Here is a 23111-nt window from a genome sequence, read left to right as displayed (position 1 = left end):
CACCGCAAAGAGCAGGAGGAGGGCTAATTCCTCCCTCCGGGCTCGCCGGCGCTGTGTCACATACCTGCTCTTTTCTACCGCAAAAAAAAAAGAAAAAAAAGAAAAGCATAGCTGCCGGGAACGAGCACGCCGGAGCGGCCGCACCCCGGCCTTGCAGGGCGTGCCCAGCGTGCCCCGGAGCCACCGGCACAGCGGCACAGCGGCGCCGCACGCGCCTAGGGGGCGCCGCGAGCGCGGGGACGCGACATAACGGCCCGCCGGGCGCGCACGCGCGCGGCCGTTAGGGAGGCGCGTGGACGCGGGACAAAATCCCCCCGAGGCGCACGCGCGCGGCCGTTAGAGATGCGCGCGGACACGGCGCGACGTCCCGCCAAGCTTGCGCGCCCGCGGCTCTTTGCGCCCTCCCTGCCCCGCGCGCACTCCGACCAATCGGCGTCCGGCGGAGGGAGGAGCGCGGCGATGTTTGCAGCGGCGGCCGCGGGCAGGTCCTGCCGGGCGCGGGGCGGAGAGCCGCCCCCTCCTCTTCTGTCGTCTGTAGAGAGCAGAACCTGTCTCTAAATGCACCCCCCACGCCCCGTCCTGATAGTTCCGTACATGTCCACACCGCCCGTGGGGCTGCGCCGCAGAGGCTGCTGCCCCGCTTAGGTGTAGGTGGGGGGGAAGCTGAGGGCGGGAGGTGCGGCTGCAGCGCGGAGCGGAGCGGTGCGGAGGTGCAGGGGGAGCGCGAGGCGGCCGCCGGGGGAGGGGACGGCCGGACTGGGGCTGAGGGGGGTGAGAAAAGTTCAGTCCGCCTTTAGGAGGCGGGGGGAGCACTGGCGGGGGGATGGGGGGGCGTTCGTTGGCTCAACTTCAAGCTGAGGTGCTTTGTTTTTAACTTGCATCCCGGGTGTCTGCCCGGCAGAGCTACCCTTTCTGTTCGGTGTGTGTGGGGGGGGAGGGGATCTCCCACGAAACTTTTCCCTTTACGGAAGGCGGGACTGGAACAATACCCGATGCATTGTTTGAACGCGAAGACCTTCGGCGCTTCTTTTTTTTCCCCTTTGGATGCGCTCCCATTGCCGCCGCCGCGGTGCTAGCGCGTTGCTTTCGTGTTTACAGCCGCTGCGAGGAAAGAGCCGCCCGGCGGAGCGAGCACAGCCGACAGCCAGAGCAGCCGGGCGGATTTCACCTTGTTGCTGTTTGTTTCGGGAGATGTCGCTCCCCCCCGCCCCGGAGGCCGCCCAGCTGCGGGTTGGCTCCGCTGCTGCGTCCGTAGCCGGGCAGAAGCAGAACGCGTTACGTGCGAGAGGTGATTGATTTTCTTGTTTTTTTTTTTTTTTGTTTTTTTTTTTTTTTTTTTTGGTCGCCCTGCGAAGAGGAGGAAACCGGCGCCAATCTTGGAGGAGGAGGGAAATACGACCGGCTGAGCTTTTCCCTACCTCGGGCTGAACGTGAGTTCAGGTGACGCCGCCGCCGGCCTGCGGCTGTTTCACGGCACGGCCGGCTGCAATCAGTGCCGGAGCCGCTCGCTTTACCTCACGAGGACCCTTCAGCCCCTTCTATTGACGGGAGAGATTTGTATCCAGAGGAAAATCGGATTAATACAAACTATGCGGAGCTTGGCGGGGATATCTGGAGACTAACCTGTCTGCATGGCTAATCTTGAAATTGTCTGAAATAAATCCTCGGCGCAAGGAAGAGCGAGATACTTTCAATTAGTATTTTTTTTTTCCCCGTTGGTGCTTTTCTTCCCACCCCTTTACACGAGTTTAACCCTTCCGCTCCGAGGTTTTTATGGGAGAATGGGACACATGCCGGAAGATTCCCTACGTTTGGTGAATATCACAGGGGTAACAGTTGCCGTCATCCTTGCGGTATGAAAGGTGCTGTGGGGATGTGTGCTGCTGGCTGAGATGGATCCATCCTTCTGTGTTGCTGTTAGCAATGTGCCGAAGGATCCGGATTTACTGAAGTACTGACGCTAATAAACTTGCTCCTTCCCTGTTGAAGGCATTGGATATGACAGCGCGGAGAAACATGTGTTTCACATTTCTGACTGGTTGTTTCGGTGCAGTCAATACTTCCACAAGAAACACTGACTTCGTGGGTAATTATAATACGGTGAGGCACACAGAGTGCTGCTTTCGGGCTGCATGCAAAGTGAGCACAAATCAAAGAGCCCTCGGTTCCTGTGAAGTGGGGCTTTCTGTTCCCCCAAAACTCCGGGGCAAAGGCAACTGGCGATGTTCCCAGTCCACCAAAGAGAGCCTGGCCTCGGGGTGCCGAGTGAGCGATGACCAAAGCACTGTCAGGAGTGGCAGGCAGTCGGATCGGATGGGGATCAGTGAGGCAGCGATGGTTGGAAGGGAGCTGGATCGTGAAATTATTGCCCGGAGGAATAGCAGGCGAGACGAAATGATGATGAAGTTAAACTTCTGTTTCTTCTTCTGTCGACGATGGTGGGCGTTTCTGTTGCTACAGCTCCACATGTTGCAAGCGCTGGCACAAGGTAAGGCTAGAGACATTTTTGTTTATAGAAATGTTGCATCTGCCTTCCAAGAGGAAGGCAGTTTTACTCGGGTGAAGATATACCATTTCACTTTGTTCCTGTCAGAGGGAAACTGCAGAATTTGCAGGGAGTTGATTTCATGCAGGAACAGTCATTCATTATGCACGATTCTTTCTTGATGGAGCAAGGATTTGCAGACTGTATCTGCATGTTTCCTTTTCTCGTCCTCCTATCCTTCCTCTATCCCCATCTCCCACAAAGAATCAATGGCTTATCAGGACCGAATCTACGCTTGTATTTACTTCAGTCTGTCTGTGTGTTTCTGTGTTTTTTTGACTCAGGCAGCAGAAGAGTTAACTGCTGGTTGTGTGTGTTTAAAAACACTGCACTGAGATAAGTTATTAGGAGAAGGGGACTCATAAATCCGCCTACTAGAACTAAAGCAGGGCATGTAAAAGGAATTCTTTAAGCATATGAGTGCTATTCTATGTGAACCTTGGTTCGAGCATTGTTCGTTTCTTTTGGATTGCCAAGTAACATTTACCCGAGACAAAAACTGCAATTGATTCGTATCTGAGCATTTCCACATCAGAGATCCTTGCAGTCAAATGAGTCACTTGTAAACGCAGGGTCAGAGTCGACCAATAGACGTTAAATATCAAGTGTCCGTCACTGTGCATGTAAATTCCCTTCTCAAGAAATAAAAAATTGCCAAACGAAGCTTAATTCTTAATAATCCTTTGACAGAGCAGGCGATAAATGGCAGGCAGGAGCATTACAGTTGGCTGCTGTAACGTGCTGAACAAACGCAGCTTTCACTTTCTTTGCTGGGCTGAGTTTTGTTGCAGTGTGCATTGTCTGACTGGAGTGGTGTGTCGTACAACGCAGGGCTGTGTCGTGTGGGACGAGGAGTTGGTTATTGCAGCGGAAGTTCATGCTCCATGTAGGGGAATGGTCTTTGTTTTTTAGTTCTTTGTTGTCGGGTATTTCAGAGGGAACAACGGTGCATTCAGCTTTAATAGCTGGATGGGCTGCTGAGTTGAGGGTTACAGAGCCAAGTCTGCAGTAGTTTGCCTGCTCAGGGTTTACTGCTGCACCTTTGAAAAGTTTGGAGCCTCAGGATACAGAAGGATTTTAATCCAGTGTTTAAAAATGGACTCCACCCCAAGAAACCTTTTTCAGCGCTTTGTTTATGCTGTCATTCCCATTCCCAAAGTGCTTATGCAGAGGCCTGCAAGCCCTAACAGGATATTGTTATCCTGAAACAAGGCATACCTGAAATAATTCTCCCCTCAAATTACAATTCACGTAACTTTTTTTTCCTGTTGGTGGTTGTTGACAGATGCCAGCCTGACGCTTAGGTTTGGAAGACAAGCACAGATTATTCTTGAAGCATACATTAAAAATGTAGAGAGTTTTCATTTAAGGCAGTTGTAAGGGCAAGTTATTCAGGAAGCAGTGCAGATGTTGTGTAAAACAGTTTTCTGTGGCTGAGTAATAATCCAACAATCTAATTGGATCACAAAGTGAGTTGAAACTTTTTTTTTGGCACAAACTATGACAAAAATATTCTGATAGAGTATTTCAGATTGCTGAGCACATGCAGTAGTGTTGGTCCTATCTCTAGGAGTTACAGGATAAGAGAAGTCCTTAAGAAAAGTCCTAACACCAAGTTGGCTTGTGTCCATCTGTGACCAAGGGATGGGTGGGATGGGATGTGAAGAGAGTGAGATGTGTTATTTCTGAGCAATATTGGTGTGGGTAAAGGTGTGGCATTTAGAAAACATTAAGCAATGAATGAAGAAAAAAAAATACGTTGTTCCTCTTAATATAGTGCAAAAAATGCAGGTAGGTCTTTAAAAATTGGTTGACTCACAAAGCGACGTGAAGGTCTTAATGCTCAGTGCTTTTCACAAATGTCGTATTTATTTCTAAGTCACAGTTCTCTTTGCTCTCTGAGTTCAAATGGAGTCTGAAACATTCATCACTGCCAAAATTTAGAGAGATGATGACAATTTTTATTGACATCCTTCTTGAAAATAGGAATTCTGGTACAATCTCAAAAGCTTCTCATTGGGTTGATGTGATCATGTGCAGGAAAGAATTCTATGGCTCCAATCTTACTGTGTGATAGAGAAAATGAACGTTCTAAATATACAGGCCACAATTGTCTGTGATGAGAATCTCATAATACTATGCTGTAACCAGCTAATGTTTCTGTAACAATTACTTAAGCATTAAAGTAATAAGTATACTCAAATACAAGTTCTAAATGCTATGGAAATGTATTAGGTACAGTCATTGAGATTAAGTACGTTGTTCTGTAAAGTGAATGGAAGAAAATATTTTCAACTCCAACAGGTTGTCTGAGTATTCTCTAGACTTGAATGATCGTCTGTGTTAAAGCAGATCTAGAGGCAAACAGTAGATGAAATCACTTGTAAATTCATTTTGCACTTAGATTTTCAGCTTCTCCGTCTTCTCTAGCAGTTGTGTTATATAGTTGGTTATAATGACTTATATGATTGCTTTTTCCTTTTCCAAGTAAATTTAATTATTATGAATCATATGTTGGCTTACAGTACGCAATAACAATTTTTTCCCCAAACCTCACTGCAGGTAGTGCAGTCCTTCTGATAGTGGAAGAAGCTGATGGATGAGCAATGCTATGGCCTGTTCCATAGCACAGCCCAGAGCTGTGCTCCCACTGCTCTTCTGTTTGCAGGTCTTGCATAGACACCCCTCATACTGTGTGCATGTCTCACCCTGCTTACCACACTGGTCCATCTGTGAATGTGAAATGTCATGAAAATTAGTGTGTAAGAGTCTGAATACTTCAACATATAGAAGGAGATGTCTGTTATCTTCTGCCATGATGCCTCTCTCTATGGCATGTTTGTTAAATGTGAGTGTTAGATGCTAGCTAGCCTTAAGCCATTGTGTGTCATCAAATAGTGGTGAGGTGCTAACTGATAATCACCATAATTATCAAATCAGAATTTGCAGGGTGATGGGAGAAGTGACTCATTTGCACGAGGTAACTGCTGTGCTTGGGAGAACGTTATCCTGCAGTGACCTCCAGCTCAGAGGTCTCTCAGGCCTTTGCATGGTCCTGTTGAATACACAGAGCTCTTTGCAGATTGGAATATTGGTTGCATATGAGGCTAACAAACACTGATGGCTTCTGCATTATGAAATGTTCGCTGAAATGCTAGACTGTTCGCATGAAAATAGGAAAATTCTGCTTATTTGAAGAGATTGGAAGCTGCTGGAAGTTACTCTGCGTGTGTTAATTGATTTAAGTACCTGTGAATGTCTTATTTTGTTGAAGAATAAAAGATACGTAGAAAATATACTCCTTTTGGATTGATGGTTGTAGTTCAGAATGATTTTGAAATAGAAAAAGCCAGTTCATAGCTTTAAGTTTCTCTAACAGGAGATGGTTATCTTCAAATATTAAGAAAGAGAAGCTTGTCTGATTTTTCTTATTTTAACAGCAATGGAAGAGTAATCTTTTCATGACACTTGCTGAAATCTATAATTCAGCATTCTACAAGGACTTGAATGCATATTTAAGGTGGTATTGATATCTGTTATGTTTTGACAGAAGCAGTGATATGGGAGGTAGTAGAAAATGCTGCCTGCTTTTTAAATTCAAATATCTGATCTTTTGCTACTTATAAAGGTCTGGAAATGTTTTCAAGAAAATTTCCAACTGTGTTTGATGTTCAGAGATGATCAGCTATCTGCATAGAGCAGCGAGGTGTTGGAAGGACAGGAAGACATTTAGATGTGAGCGTGGTATTTGCTATTATGAATTACATGTTGAATGATGCATTTCTAATTCCAAAAGATTCTGCTGCTATTTATTGGAAATTCATTTGTGTGTACTGGATTTAGAATTCTTTAGAATTCTATTCCCTTTCTTTAGAATAACGTTTTAAATATGTAATAGCTTTTTTTAGCAGATCAATTATTTGGGTTTGTAATTATAATACTAATAAATGGATTTGAAGGAGGAGTTACAATCTCGGTCTAAAGAGAAATGGAATGGAGAGAGCAGAATTTTTCTGTGGTAATATCCAACTTTTAACTCTCTCTGCTGTGGTAAATGTGAGTTCGCTTCCTCTGCTTATCTTTGGCTGAAATATTACTTCCTCTCAATATTTCTCAAAGCAAGTTTAAAGAGATACATATCTGCCAACATTTAAAGTGCACCGCTTCAGAGAGTTTCGTGAGAGTGCACTGTTATTGTGCAATTAGAGAGGCAGCAAGACTGTACACAGGTTGCTCCAAAAGTAACGCCTCCCATTTATTTCCATGGAAACTGCAACATTTTCCAAGAGCACAATAATGCTATTTGCTAGAGCAAATTCTCAGCTACAAAACACTATTTTTCAATGTAGTCACCACCATTAGCTCTGCGTTTTTGCTACTGATGAACAAAAGCCAGCCTGTCACACTGGTACAAATCAGAGGCAGCCTGCTGTGCTGCTGCTGAAACGCACCACCCACCACCTCACTGTGCTCACGTCCACCATTTGGTCTCCATAAACATTCAGCATCAATGAATGTCAGTGGGTGCAATTTTTTCCACATTTGTCTGCACACCTTTGCTCCATCTGCGCTTTCATGTCAAACTCTGCTTTGTCAGACAGGCGCTCTGCTGCTGTCTGTCATGTGGCAACGTGGAACAAAATATTGACAGGAAGGTTCAACTTCTACTGCTGTATAACCAACATCTGCCTCTGATGTCATGGGGCGGCATAATAAAACAGGAGGCATTACTTTTGGAGCAGCCTTGATATAGTCTATCTAGGATCTGTTCATACATCACCAGGAGATACTTAAATCAGGAGTAGCGTAGGTGTGGAGGGAGATTGGGGTGGTTTAGTCCCAGAGTTCTGCAGTGTGTCTTTCACATCACTCAAGAAAAAAGAAAGGGAATGGGTGCTCCTGCTTGCCCTTGGAAGGCTGTTGTGGAAGGCTCTGTTATTTCTGGCTATTTTGAACAACAAAGACAAGTATTGACTAATATTTGGAAGATTATCTGGCTGATTAAACAAACCATAGAAGTTTTAATAAGAAGTCTTATGGTGAATAATTACAAAGCTGTGTGAAGGTCTTGGACTTTTAGATGTCTCAAAGGGGAATTTTTTGTTTTCTGTTCTTAAGGGCACACACCTGCGTATCTTGAAAGCACTGTTGATGAAAATAAAATGTTCTCAACCATTTAGCAACTTTGTGTACAGCTTTACCTGAGCATCAGTTCTGAAGGGGCTGCTTTCTTGACTCACCTGGGCCTTTTTGCTGTAACGAGTCTGTGGGCAGACTGAAAGCAATTAGATTCCATGCAGATCAAACCCCTGTTTGTGCTGAGTTCATTGTGGTATGAGCTTTTTCAACTGTATATGCAGAAGTCCTTTGCATATACAAATATCTAATGTATTTAAATACCTTTTGGTGAACAAACTGATGATTTGTTGATCCCTTTGTGGTCTCCAGAATAGTTTTCTTCTTGAAACTGTGTCAACTAGGATAACTTTCACCAAGATTTGCTCAGAGGTGGAAAATGCCAGAACTAAGGTAGCTTGTACAACTTTAATCCACATTTCTCATGCATGAGCATAATGGTTAAGTTTGAGTTGGTACATAATGTTTTACTGTCTTACCCTAGTTAGAAGCTAAGAATGCTGCTCACTGATCAGTTTTTCAGTGTTTTGTTTTCTTGTCAGTGCTCAGCCCCATCTTTCATTTACTTGAAATGTTTTAAATTAAGCACAAGAAGACTTTTGTGTGTTTTAAAGGAAGAACTGTTAGCAGCTATGGCATTGCATTGGATTAGACTGCTTATAGTTATTACAGCTGGAAAGCAGGTGGTTGGTGAGTGTTGCTTTCTGTGTGTGAGTGACTATAGAGTATTTTCTACTGAATAAAGGCTCTTCTCTCCATGTGCCTTCGCTCCCATTATAGCTCATGCAGAACAAAAATATCACTCCATTGAAGATCTGTTTCTGAAGAAGTTGGGGTCCCTGGCTGTTCCTGCCTGTGATGATGCTGGTTGTCTTACTGAGAAGTTCAGACAACTTCGTGATTTTTATTCCCTTGGAAAAAATTCTTTTCTTATTCACGTGTTGTCAGTTTAACTCTGTTAAACTGCAGATTTCTTATGGGAACTGTAGTGTTATCTCAGTTCATTGGTTATGAATAGGTAAGAAATACATGCAACGATTTTTTCCATTTTATTTATTTATTTTGCACCTAAGTAAAACTTTCAGATGAACTGTGGACGTGATCTTTGAAACATCACCTCCCCAGAATATCCAGTGCATTCTGTAGGAATTAGGTCATGTTGCATTCACAGTTGGAATTCAAAGGGTTATGTGGCTGAGAAGGTAAGAACCTTTATTTTAGCACATGCATTGACTTCATTACTTTTAAACTACTCTGACTGCTTTTGTAAGATCTGTGCGTTATGCAGATTCTTGGCTTCTAGACATGCATGTTATTTGTGTTAGTGTATTTCTGATTTATCTAGTCACTTCTTGTTCTGTCATTGCTGCTAAAGACGATAAAGCTGTTACTGTATAGACTACATGATAGCTTGTTGCTAATCACATGTTTCATCTGTAAAATGTCCAGTGTTACAACTTGCACCTCACCAATATTAAAAAATAGGGGCTTTGGAAAGCTAAGCATTTGTAAAGCTAATGTTGAGCTGGTTTTGCTCCCTGAGCTAGCTGAAACTGGGCTCACTCATCTATCAGGGACAGTGCAACAGCAGTGATGGGAATATGTGGCCATGGCATGTGGTCCTGGCAGCCATCGCTAAGATCAGGGGAAACTGCGAGAGAGCTTTCGGGCATAGGCAAAATACAAGAGAATTGCACTGCCTAATGAAGGAGCATTTGGAGGCTGGTGCTCCTGGAGAGAAAATAGGAAGGTTAGTACTTTCCTGGGGTGGTTTAGAGGACTTAACTTTGGATTTCTTTTCTGAAAGACACTTTAAGGGAATTCCTCCCTTTGTTAGAAGGAGGCTTATAAAGGAGGTACTAAAGTTAAGCAATGCAAATATTCCTCTTAATCCCCTTATATATAAATTCTTGAGATCTATGAAGTGAAAAATGTTTTTTTCCTCTGTCTTGTCTACTTAAGTTGCAAATTTCACAGGTGCTACTTTTTAACGCTTGTATCCAACATGCAGACTCAGCAGGTAAAAACGATGATAGAGGCTCCAACTGATAAAATTAAGCCTTTAGCACTACTTTATGCAAAATGTGGGAGTGGATTGTACAATCTTATGGTATGTCACCGCGTTCAGATAAGTTGTGAAGTATTGTTCTCGATAAATGATAAAGCGTTCGTGTTTTCCAGGCAGATAACTTGAATCTTTCATCCTGTTTTTCACATTTCCAAGTGCTATTGCAGCAGTCTGAGGAGAAAGTTGATTCTGGTAGATAAATCATTATCCCTTAGGTCTCTTTAAATCACTTTATGGTCTTTCAAGCAGTAAGCCATATTTTTTAAAAATAAACTCCTAGGTCTAACAAGTTATCTAAAAAATAATTTGTTAGGTATAGCACTCTTGGACTAGAAAGTAGAGAGTAATGATACATAACTCCAGTACATGTTGCTAAAATGGTCCCCCATTGATTCCTGGATGAAGCCGAGTTTGTGACTCATTACTACACAGAAATCAGAAGATCTGATAGCCCCTACTTCCATCGTCAGATTCATGTTTATCTAGCTGTATATGTTGTGGCTTTGACAAGTGCTTTTGGCATTGAGTTCATAGGAAATCTGTTCAGTAGCATTACAGCCTTCTAAGAATACTACTAAGAATGAAATGAAGCTACAATTTGATTATGCCTAACATCTGGACATACAGAAGAAGATGCATTTTATTATACTGTTTGCTCAACCAACATTTTTGTCTAATGCAGCAGTCATTGTTGTCTTCCTTGCACGCTGGAGAACATCCTTTATTTCTTATTACTTATTTGTGAGGAAGTGCAGAGGACATTCACGACTAAGTGCTTCTTAAATAACTAGATGGTATGCAGGGATCAGAAACGAAATGTATAGCACCATGGCATGCATTGAAAGGTGGTGTGTTTATTGTAACATGGAACAAATGGAAAGTGATGTGCTGCTGCAGTACTGAAATGGGTAGGAGAAGGGAAGGGAATTATCTAACAGTGTCTCTGAATACGTGTATTTAAACATGTGGATAATTTTGTTTTTAAGTTCTCTTGAATCTGTGCCACTGACTTTTGCTGACTGTTTGGGACTATTTTCTTCCTTCGTCATCAAGAAACTGACTGATTCTAACCAATCACACTAATGCTGTTTTGCAGAAGAGTAGCCTTATGCATTTTTCTCTGCTGTCCTCACTAAGGAGAAACTCTTTCCATCGGTGTCACTTCAAATCTGCAAGAACTCCATTTTTCTGTGATGCATACAAAAAGCTTTCCTGTTATGTTGTTAACAATATGATGGAAACTCTGCTGTCCAGGTTGATGAGGACTGTCTAATTATTTGTGTGTGTGCCCATCTGTGTGTCTCACTGCTGTCCTGTTTTGTATTGTCTTCTCTCCTGGAAATAGCGTGTAAGACTCAAGAACTATTCCTTAGAGGTCTGTGCTTTCTGCTCTTCAAAAGAACACTTATTTTATGTAATAACTTCCTGACATTCGTAGACTGAGTGAAAGTATTTCCTATTCACAGAGCCTAATTGTACTACTGCTAGTTATCCATACAAGTTCCTTACAAGTTTTCTACGTTCAAGTTTCTTACAAACATAATTCTCATCATCTGTATTCTGAATTTAACTGTATCTTCTAATCCCCAAAACTTGAACACCTAGTTAGAGCACACTGTTATCAATAAAAGTTGTTGTGCTTGGTAAATTTGAAGACTGCAAATCTTAGTGTGTTACAGAAATTCAGGTGAGTTCTAAAACTTAATTTTGTAATTCTCAAATTCCTGGTGTTGTACTATTATAAATGAACCAAAAAACTGGTGAAGTAGGTAGTGAGAAAATGTAACATGGCTCTGCATGGACGTTCCTATTCTCACAAGCAGAGATGAATACTTTTTATCTGTAACAATCTAGAATTGAAGCTTGATGCCTGCAAAATAGCTTTCACCAACAAACGTTATCACCTTCAGCCTAAATGCTCTTTGACTGAACAGAGTAAAACACTTTTTAAAAAAAATTTAATACATTTGACATCATTCTGAATACATCTATTTTAATATTTCCTTTCTGTAGGCAATTTCCTCTGTAATTTGGCAGTCAGTGAGGAGAGACACAAACAAGTAAAACCGACAAACGTCACTGTAAAACCAAGAACTGCCAGCAGAGGAAGCTTTTGGCAGATAGAGCTTTTAAAATTATTTCAGATATAATTGTGTCTTCCCCTAAGTGGCTGAGACCAAAAGACAACTTGGTGTAGCCATGATAGTCTTTGGTCTAGGTTCTACTCTCACTGAGGTATAACCAAGTAGGATTGTGTTTTCATTGTCCATTAAATTCTTAGTTTCATTTTGGTAGTTATTAAATGAAGGATATCCTTTGGAGAGTAAGTAGGAGTTATTTTTCTATCTTAGAAATGGCAAAATACAAAAGCTTTCACCCACTAATAAGCAGAATAACAAAGGCAAGTGATTTATAAGTCTGGTTTGGTGGCAGATCAATTAGTAGACAATATTTTACTCTGTCTCAGCTTTATCACTGTCAATGTAGTTCTCAATTAGGGAAGAGCCACTAAACTGTGGTGTATTCTGACCTTAGCTGAAGTTCCATGTGCAGAAGTTTTGCATCCATCACAGGCATCTGTAGCTGGATGCTAACTGAGCTCCTCTTGATCACTTGGCTGACTTGGGAAGCACAGGAGTAACTGTCAGCTTGTGCTTGTACAGTCAGAAAGACTTATTAGGTTAAGAAATGATCAGTGTATGAGAACTGCTGAATCATGGCCTGAACCACTGATTGATCACCTGGGGAAAGGACCCGGACAGCCCTGGGAGCACAGGTGAAGGCAATTTTATGTGATCAGAAGGGGGGGAGCCTGGCTGCACCTCTCTTAGACCTCATTTAAGGGCTGACTGCCACTGGGGAAGGATCTCTGGTTGGAGATCCCTCCCTTGTGGAGTTGTTTCTGCTAGCTGAGATCTTCAGAGATAGGTGAGTACCTTTCCTTTCCCTTTGCAATGCTGTTCCATTCGCACTGCTCCCTTTGTTATTACACCTCCTGTATTGCTATTCCACCGCATTGATCTTTCTGATTGTTACAATCAGTGATGCATTTTATTATTTAATAGCTGTTCTGATGGTTTATACAAACAAGGTCAATTTGTTTATATTGTAAATAAAAAATAAAGTGGTGAGTAATCTTGTATTTTCACTCTTCCATGTGTGCAGATGTCTGTTTCCTTACAAGAGCTCTTAGCATTCTAAATAACCTTCTGTAGAGCTGCTCAACTTCATAACTATTGATAAATCAACTTTTGTGCAAATGTTCATTGCAGTGGAGGGTGAGCTGTCACTTTATTAGAATTAATGGCATAGATACTCATGTTGACTTGAAATTCACTGCAGCATGAAAGTGAATAGGTGTTGGTGCTTTGGTAAACTGTGGCACATTGCACATTTTTTATAACCAATTAGAGAGTGTTGGTACTGGGCTTGTGCAGTGCATCTGGTTGTCACTTATGCTTGAATGTTGAATTTAATTAACATCCAAATCAGTGTGTTTACTGGAAGAGTTCTGTTTAAACCATTAACATGTGTCAAAGGCTGTGGGTATTGCTTGTGAAAGAAAGAAAATGTTTGCTACTGTTTTATTACAAGACAAGATACAGTGCTTTTCCAGGAACATGACTGCCTTGACTGAAAGACCTCCCAAAACCAATATGGGAGATGCCAGGTATGGATTTCCTCTAATTCAGTCAAATCTTACATCCCATGTGAAAGGCAGATTCAATTTCATGCATATTTGCAGCTCTCAGTTACTTTTCCAGATATCCAAGTCTGAGCTGCCTTGAGATTCTGGAAAAGTGGCTACATGCTGAATAAACTGTGTTCATGCTTGGTTGGTCAGATGCTGTGAGGCAAATAAAACACAAGACAGAACTATTCAGAGCTCATGTAATAAGCCTGCTGGTAGAATGTACTGTGTGCATGAAGATCTGTCTGTTGTGATTGATACACTGAAATTTTCAGTCTCCAGTGTGTTTCAGCCCTGTGAAGCTCTCTTATTGGTTCTTGTAAGAACTTCTGCTTTTTTGGTTAATTTTGCAGACAAAGTGTTACTTCTGCATAGAACAAGGTTTGAAATTAACGTATTACCATATGATTTCTGATTTACTTAATTGCATTTTCCAAAATAGGATTTAAGTGACTCTGCCCTATTTTGAGTAAATCTTCTTTATCGGGTTACTTTAACATATCTGAAAGAATGTTTTGTGTCATTTGGCATTCAGTTGAATAACTGTGCTCTTGCAGGTTTTTTTTTGGCTATGTGACAGTTCAAAACTATAGCTCTCAGCATGGAGGGTAAGATGGAAAATTTTGTCCTAATAATAATTTCCACCCTCGATTCCTTCTCCCTACTCAATTGCCTTCACTTGATTATCTGAATTCTGCTGACAGGAGCGACGTGGTGATAAAGAAAAGGGGGAAAAAGAGAAATGGAAATAAGGTACAGAAATAGTCTGAGTAATGTGCCCATCCTTAGCTGAGTCCAACTGACAACGTCTGTTATTGCAAACAGGTGTAGTTTGGAGGTCTTCTCCTTTCTTTAGCAAGATTTGTTTGTTCCCATTTTGTATAAAGTTATCAGAACTCATTTTAAAATCTTCTGATGTTTAAGTTGAATCATTAACTTTTTGCAATGTTTAAGTGTTAAACAGCTCATCCTGCTATGTACAGTAAATAGATATTGTCCACACCTTTCAGACTTCTCCTACAGCTATAAGTATTTTTTTTAACAGTAGTGATAAACTGGAATGTATTTTAAGAATTTGAGCTTCACATTTTGGTCACAGTTGTTGCTATTGTGCAGCATATTGCTCCTTTGTAACCTTTTAGTTGTCTGAGACTATGTGTAAATGATACTGAAACTATCTAAAAAGTTGTCACCTTAATAAATCTTAAGATGCTATTTGCAAGTTAAATGACAGACAAAAGTTGCACTATTTTTGGTTCAGATAGGGACATGAATATCAATATGTTGTGTTATATGTCCTGTTGTAATTTACTTTAGGGGTATCAAATTAATTTTTGTGATTTAATTATATATGCTGCCAGATTTCGTATTCCTAAGCAAAACTTGTGTTTTTGCATCAATATAGTTTCATTTTCTACCTTGTATATTGACAAAGAGACTATCTGGAATTGCATGGTCTTAAGTGGAGACCGCAGATCTCATTAATCTGCATTGTGAAACGTAATAACATTGGAGTCAAAACACTTGGGGTTATTCAATTACTGGCTGTGCTTTTCCATAGCTCTGTGTAGTAGTTCTGTCAGAAACAAAGCGTTCAGATCTTCCAGATGTATCATTTTTGAAGAACAGCTGAAAGCAACAGGTTTCAAGCTCTGAGTCCTTAATAAAGGGTGAACAATTACCACTATCGGTCATTCATTAAGTGTGCTATTAAATTTGTAGGTAAAGAATGAAGTGCATTAGTACATTTTTGTGTGGCACAAAAGAGGTGTTAGATTTTTTTTTTTTTCCTTATACAGAACATTTCTGCTGTATCTTGGACCTTGTACTATTCTACAGCTAATTACAGCAAATCCTTTTAATAGGGGGAACTAATGACCACCTGAGCTAATGTCTTAAAATGGAAGGTTAAGGTTTGTATGGCTGGGTTCAACATAAAAACCGATGTAATTTTACAAATAAAATAGTGTGTTTAAAAGCAGTTGATGTAAATCAACTTCTTCTTCAAGCTACGGCAGGGGAGATTCAGGCTGGACATGGGGAAGTATTACTTTTCAGAAAGGGTGGTCAGGCACTGGAATGGATGCCCAGGGAGGTGGTGGAGTCACCGAGCCTGGGGGTGTTCAAGGAAAGACTGGATGTTGTGTTGAGGGACATGGTTTAGTGGGAGCTATTGGTGGTAGGTGAACGGTTGGACTGGATGATCTTGAAGGTCTTTTCCAACCTTGGTGATTCTATGATTCTAAATTTAGCTAGTATTCAGTAAAGCTTACATATTGGAAAAAGATTCTCTGAAATGGTGAGTTTTAGTTAATATTTTGGATGTTGTTACTGTAAGATTCCTAATAGTTTTGCTCTATGCATTTAAAAGCTTTGGTTGTGCTGGGACGGTTTGAAAACTTCTCCAGCAGAGTAATCAACATACGCTGTGGGTGTAACTGATCAGTTATTGAAGTTACACAGATTAATCCCAATGAAGTTCTTTAATGTCATTTTGTAAATTGCACTCTTCTTAATGTCAGTCTGATCTAATTTTATTATTATTATTATTATTATTATTTTTTGCACAGAAGCAAATGTGTTTCTTTTTGTGTGAAAAAGGGTGGATGTGCTTTGGCAGGTTTCAGGAATGGAGAAATTTCTCCATCCGCTCAGGCTGCTAATGGGATGTAACGCCCTTCAGAGGCAAAAAGTCAATTGATATGTGAGTCTTTTGTGATGTAAATACTTGTCTTTTGGGTAACTAGTTTTTACTGTCACTCATAATAAAGCCAAGGAGTCTTGCATTTTATGTTTGATTAGTATATATATGTATTTTTAAAAAAGATTAATTTGGGCTTTGTGTGAGAGACTTCAGAGAATAAATGGAACTGGGTTGTTGAGATCAAAAGCAGGAAAGAAATAATAAATAGAAGTTCTGTTGGAACCAGGGAATGGCAAGATGTGAGACTGTATCTTCACGTGTATTGTTAAGTAAAAACATGAGTATATTTTGATGAATGTTGCTTACAAGGTACACAGAGCAGCTTGATATCTCACCAAGTTAATGTGAAATAGTTGACAGAATTAATTTCCTTTTTTCAAATCTAAAGCCTTAAACGTAGTTGATTAGGCATTCTGTTCTTCTTCCCATTGCTTGCTTGTATTTGTACCCAGTAGAAGGATTTCTATTAGCAGAAGGGATGTTCTCTGTGGGAGACAATAGAGCTGCTGCATAAATGACTTCTTTCTTACTGGAAGATGAAGAATCTTTCTAGAGTTCTTAACTATGAATTCCCAATACTGTCCTTGTGGGCAGAGAGTAGAATAAATATCTCAGGAATTGGAAGTTACAAGAAAAAGAAATGTATAATTGAACAAAATAAATGAATGGGAAAAATACCAAGGGCTGCTGCAGAGGTTTTGTAAGAAGAATAGTCTGTGGGCACTCCAAAGGAGTAATTATGAAGGCTACGCCGTTTTCTCTTTCCCACCCTTCAGTGTCTCAGTTCCAGTTACTTCAGCCTGTTTATCAAAATGAATATCTAATCTTTGAGTCTGCTTGTAAACCACAAGTTTCCTCCTGTCATACGATTGGTGTTGCACTCAAGTATGGCACATTCCATCACTGTTTCAAAGGGTTTTAATTTAACAGATATCTTGTGCTGGTTACCTTCTGATCTGCATTGGTTTTATGAATGGAGGTAGATGGAAGAGTTTTATTTGGTTACTGCCATTGGAGTGGCAGACAAATCCTTTATTGTTTAACTTTTTGTATGTCCTAATGACTACTTGATCTCCTTGGGTCCTGCTTCTCTTCACTGCATCATCAGAATTGTTTAGTAAGTTCTAGACAAAGAACCGCCTTTCAAGTCACAAAAGTCTGCAAGTGTTGGTGAAGGTAGTGATATTGCATTGATGCTGGAAGTATTAAATTGCTCAGGAATACTTTTATAACTGGTTAGAATCTTTGAAAACAAAAGAATTCTTTTTTTTTTTTTTCCTCTCAGACATTGACTTAAACAGGGCCATCAGTTTGAGTTTGGTTTGCAATACCATATATATGGCATGGAAATCAACAAGTGATAATAAACTTGGAAGCATATAATGCCAATTTTAATAGCTTCTCTTCACAGAAGATTTGTGCTTGATGCTGCGGGGCACAGGTTATCCAGTAACAAGGAAAATAGAGCAATGTCCATGGTTTGCTTAATTGTCTCTTTAACTTTTAGAGCTGGCAACTGCTTCAAGTATCTGCCTGATTCTGATTGTTTGCTCATTAGAATGAGGTTCCTCTTATGTCTTCGGCCCAGATTCTTTTGTAATATGTTGTCTCCTTTCACTGTCAAAGAACTTTAAAAAACCATTATTTAAAAATGCAACAATTATAGATAGAATAAATGACCTGCAGTGTTTAACATGAGAGAAATGAAATATTTATTATGTTGTAGGCTTAATGCTGAGCAGTAACAATATTAATAGGAATTTAAAAATTTAATATTACTAACTGTATAAAAAGGATGTTAGGAAGAATATGAAAAGTAATACTTTTTTTATATGCCTTCAGTTAAACATTTTTCTGTTTCTACTTCTATTTCAGAAAGTTCTTGCCAGAAAGCTAAATATTTATAGAAATAAGAATCTTGATTATTGAATGATAGACTTTTTAGGCCAGTGTTTAAGTAGTAATTTTCATAATTATGTGTGTGGAAAGTAGCTAGATGAGGGGGGAAAATGAAATTTGGTTTAATTATAGTTTGATCAGATTTCTTTATTTTAGAATTTAGAAAATCAGACTTGATAAAGTATTTCAGCTGTGCTTATAAGTAACTGTGTGCTCTTTTGCTTGGCTCCTGATTCTGCTATGTTATCAGGGGAGGAATGTTTTCCTTTTTTGTTTTTTTTCTGGGTTGCTCAGGAGGCAATGAAGAATGAGAGCGATGAGTGCTGAATCCTTCTATCTGCATCCTTATGCATAGCTGCTCCCTAGGATTTAAGTGTGTTTCAAATTCCCCAGCACCACGGAACAGGCAGTTCTGGGCTTTGTTATGTGGTGAGATCTAGGATAGCTTTGTCTCCTCATGGAAGCAAGGTCAAATGTCAACTGTTGCTTGTCATTGCAATCAGTATAGCTAGCCCAGTATGCGGTTCATTAGATGCTCATAATAGCATGCAATAATCTCAGAACTTTCTGTTCTTGTCTGAGCATCCAGAGACATGATGGATTTATTTCATGATTTGCTAAAATGCACCAGCACAGAAAATACATCATGTTACACAGAATTTCTTGAACGGATTTACCTACTTGTTAAATGCCTTAGTAGTTATCTTAACCTGAAACACAGTATATAGGCCATAGGATTGAAATGCAGTAGTTAACTCAAAAATTAATATTTCTAAGGCAGGAGATTGGAAGAATCTTACAGCTTCCTGGCTTTTTGGATTCTGAAAACTCTCTGCAGTGGAACTGTTGCATTAAATAGCACTCTGTCTCTTTATGCTGGAATTTTATAATGCTGCTATCAAGAATGTCTATTTGAAAGTAATTAGCATCCAGGTTTCCAAAATTAAACCTTGGATGTTGATGATGTGCATATATCTATAACTGCAGTGTCTTGAAGGAGCCAGCAAAAGTATCATTTCCCAGAAGCTTAGCAGACCATGGGAGTTGCCTCATGAACAGAAATGTGAAAAACTGGCTGGCCATGAGGTTTTAGAGTGCGTGAGGTGTAGGCAGAGTATGGAATGCTTGAACAGCAGGGTCCCATTTTACGTCCTCCTGAAATGGTGAGGATTTGTGTTTCTTTGTTTCCCAGTGCTTCTCGTAATGCTTTGTGGGAAGGGCTTGAGTCACCTTCACTGTCCTTAGTAGTGCTCAGATTTGCAGACAGAAAGAATCAGGTGGTGGAACTGGAAGTTCTCAGGATGTCGATGCTCTGAAGGCCACGTGTAACAGTGTGGCCAAGCTCCTTTGCATGCATCTTTTTCAGCTGTCAGTGGAGTAACTGTAGCACTCGTATGCTGATGTTTGTGATTCTGTTTCTTCACCAAATGTCCTTTCCTTGTTATGTTTGGCAGATGATACCTTTGTGGATCAGTAACTTTTAGTAGCTACTTATTTTGTTGTTATTTTTCAATTTTGTATTTATTTTATTCCTATGCTTTTTATTATTCCTCCTTTGCTTCTTTGATTGTACTCCCAAGCTAATTTTGATTGAAGATTCTTGACTGGATTTATGAATTGACTCATGCAACTTTCTTCCACTGACTCCTGTACTTTTTATGGTTTTGTTTGTTTGTTGAACTAAAGATTTCTCTTTTTTTTTTTGTTGTTTCCTTTCTCCTTGGAACTGTTGGAATGGCTATCTCCATAGGATCTGGTTAAAAGAAAATGTGTGCATGTATTTTATTTGGTGGCTTGTGAGAATAATAATAATTTAAAAACTAGGCCTGGCTTTCTGCTTTCTTTGTATTACAGTTCCATTACAGCAGCTCCCTAATTCATTATTGTGATTTTCAATCATAGAATTTACTTTATTAGTCTGAAATGTTTTTGGGTGTTTATTGGTAGCCTGAGGTGTAACTGGATCAGGTTTAATGAGCTCAAGAACCATGAACGATTTTAGTGGCTGTTTGAATCAGGTAAATGGATGGACGTGGTGTTAGAAAACAGAGTCATAGAATCACCAAGGTTGGAAAAGATCTCCAAGATCATCCAGCCCAACCAGCAACACGAGCCTTGCCCGCTGTTTTTGGTCACCATAAAAATGGAATTTCTTTCATTTCAATTTCTGTCATTTTTAGAACCTGCGGTAAATTAGTGCATAGAAGTTTCCCGCTGAAAACCATTCATATCCATGCTATGTTTATCTGAAATATAGATTATCTGTAGCCATTTTTTCCTTTCTAACAGCCATTTGAATGGTAGTGGTCAATATGTTTCCTGTAGGTTAGGCTACATTTAAAATTATGTTGCCTTGAGATACTGGATAGTTATTGCTGCTATGTTGCAAGCTCTGTAGGTTATCACCACTTCTTAATTTGATTGTACTACATACTTTATCCATGACATCGTCAGTACTAGAAGTGCAGGGTAGCCATAGTTTGTAGACTATTTAACTTACTGGATAAAAATACTTCAATGACTATTTTAGATGAGTCAGCTTTAATTATAGCATCTGCAGATATTGTATGAATATTGTTTTATATGAAATGATTTTTCTGCAGAAGTAATTCTGTGATGTAGCAGTTGAGAATCCATCCAATGATTTTTGGGTCACTTCATTTCTGTCATTTTCAGTTCCTTTTCACCCAGTTTCTTCCCCTCCGCTACCAAAGAAAAAAATTATTCCAGTTATTTTAATAGAGTTGCTGGGATTTCTCTTCTTTAAAAAAAAAACAAAAACAAACAAGCAAAAAAAAAACAAACAAACCCAAAAACAAGTAGCCTTTTTTTACTATGTGCAACAAACATGTATTGATGTGAAAATGCCTTGTAGAACTGTACAGCAGGCCTATTTCAGCTGCTGGAAGCTTTACCATTACTGTGACAACAACTGATGGTCATCAGGCATTTCACTGTACCTAAAAAAAAAATTTACAGAATTAAATTATAATGTGGGCAAAGACTTATTCATCTAAAACAGTTTTTTTGTGAATGTGATAGCAGACAATGATATTTTATCTATTTTATAATATGACAAAATCCAATGGAAGAAAAATAGGTTTTAATTTGTGTATTTCTGTGTTACTGGAAAGCTATTTGGGGAAATTAAAGTTTGTTGTTAGCTGTGAGAGTATAAAAGAGCAGTGCAACAATGCTCCTCTGGATATAGTGCTTGCTTCCTGGAAGCTATTAATTCTATTACAGTTTATTAGTGATGCATCATAAAGTGCGTATGAAGATGACATTACTGTCAGCCTAACAAAAGAAAATTATAAAGACAGGAGTAAGAACAAACATTTTTGAAGATGGTTTGGCCGGGGTTTGCTGCAGACTTTTTATGGCATTGTTAATTATAGGAAAATCTGCTACTTGGAGTTATGGATTCTCAAAACAAAAGCCACGTTAATGGACAAAATCAGACTCATTATCAAAAGGAGTTTTATCATTACTTTTTTTTTTTCCCAGTAATTTAACTATTGATCTAAAGTTATTTTTAGTCTGACTTTCACATTTCGGAAGTGTTTGTCAGAGAAATGCAAGCACTTCTTTGTGAAGAGTCCTGGATAACAAATTATGTTCCTGCTAGGCAAATTATGTATTTAACTAGTATAGAGTTTCCACTGGCAAGCTATTCTGATATTGATGTTAAATTAGGCTAGCTTAATTATACATTATCACCAAAGGCAATTTAACAAAGTACGTGGGGGATATGTTGAAATACATGTTGGTTATCAACTTTGTAGAGAACCACATCTTCAGGTGGTAGACAAATATTTTTATATTTTTCCACTTTGAAAGTTTATGACCTTAATAAAGGCAGGCATGACTTGCTAACTATCCATGAGTTCGGTTTTTAATAATGTTTTTATTTGCATATTGGTCTTCAGCTGAAAGCAAATGCCTTTAATTGTTGATCAGCTAGCTTTACGTTTCAGATGTTTTCAGATATATCCAGTGCTGGTTTGAAAGTTCGATTTTTAGATGCACAATTAGACATTTGCCAGAGGCACATGCAAAGAATGCTGGATTTCAGTTAGAAACTGAGGAGTTATTTATTTAGTTCATGTCCCACTTAGTTTTGAACTTGGAGTGTTTTGGGCTGTTGTGACCATCACCAAACTGACACTTCTGCCTTAGCTTAGACCAGATGGATTTCTGCTAGACACTAACATTACAGGTTGGAAGGAGAAATTTGCAGTTGTTGACATTTTGCATAATATCAGATGTTATTCCCTCTCAGATCTTTTCTACTGCATGGAATTTAATTTCTTTGATCCTGTTAAAGAAGAGCAGAAAAGTATACTGTAGAGAGAGAAAAATGGTTATTTTACAAATAACAAGAAATTCTCCATATTTGCATTACTTAAGATGCATTTTTGTCTTATAAATATGCTGATCTTTAGAAGTCGCGTCTGGTATGACATATGGAATATAATTTTGTTTCAGTTCTTTGACATCAGCCTAGTTACTGTTACATAAAAGTGTGTGATTGGCAGGGAAATGAGTATGTTCAATGACATGGATCTTGCAAGACTTTGGGAGGTATCTGGGGTATTCATCTGTAGGCAGCTGTTTGATGAGGGTCCCGTTAATTGTATGTTTGTTCCCTTGCAGAGAGCTCTTCCTTTTGGTCCGTTTGGGCTGATGGAAAATCTGCAGATGAACAGTGAATGAAAGAATCAAGCTCAGTTAAACATATGTTTATATTTGAAGTAGTTTTATGAGAAGGGGCTATTTAACTTAGAAGTAATTAAGATGATTTTCTTAGGGTGATGGAGCAGTGCCAAGCAGGAAAAAAAAAAAGCAACAGAAATTGAAGAGATCAGCTGAAATTGCTCTTTAATCATCAGTCAGGGCTTAGTTACATGCAAGTACAATATTGATACAAATCCATATATTAAGTTGCTTGCCTATCAAAACAAGGTGGAAACATGGAAATTGTGTGTTGGAAACAGGTCCTGGACACACCAGCTTGAAACACCTTCAGGCACTGGTTGTGAGACTGTTAACTCGTATCACCAAGCCC

At 39.7% G+C, this 23111-nt stretch overlaps 1 protein-coding gene across 6 annotated transcripts in view; it reads left to right on the top strand.

Moving 5' to 3' along the window:
• Positions 1 to 529: 529 nt before the first annotated feature.
• Positions 530 to 23111, top strand: part of SDK1 (sidekick cell adhesion molecule 1) — a 365693-nt gene continuing 343111 nt past the window's right edge. For 2 of the 6 annotated variants that reach the window (XM_048961335.1, XM_048961338.1), the window contains exon 1: positions 849 to 2488. In XM_048961335.1, coding sequence (XP_048817292.1) covers positions 1999 to 2488 — 490 coding nt within the window. In that variant the 5' untranslated portion in view covers positions 849 to 1998. Of the gene's footprint in view, positions 711 to 848; positions 2489 to 12601; positions 12678 to 23111 lie in introns of those variants that run through there. The other 4 variants (XM_048961334.1, XM_048961331.1, XM_048961337.1 and 1 more) reach the window with 4 other exon arrangements.

This window comes from Lagopus muta, chromosome 15 (assembly GCF_023343835.1).
Source record: "Lagopus muta isolate bLagMut1 chromosome 15, bLagMut1 primary, whole genome shotgun sequence".
NCBI classification, from domain to species: Eukaryota; Metazoa; Chordata; class Aves; order Galliformes; family Phasianidae; genus Lagopus; species Lagopus muta.
This window is presented reverse-complemented; position numbering and strand designations above follow the sequence as displayed.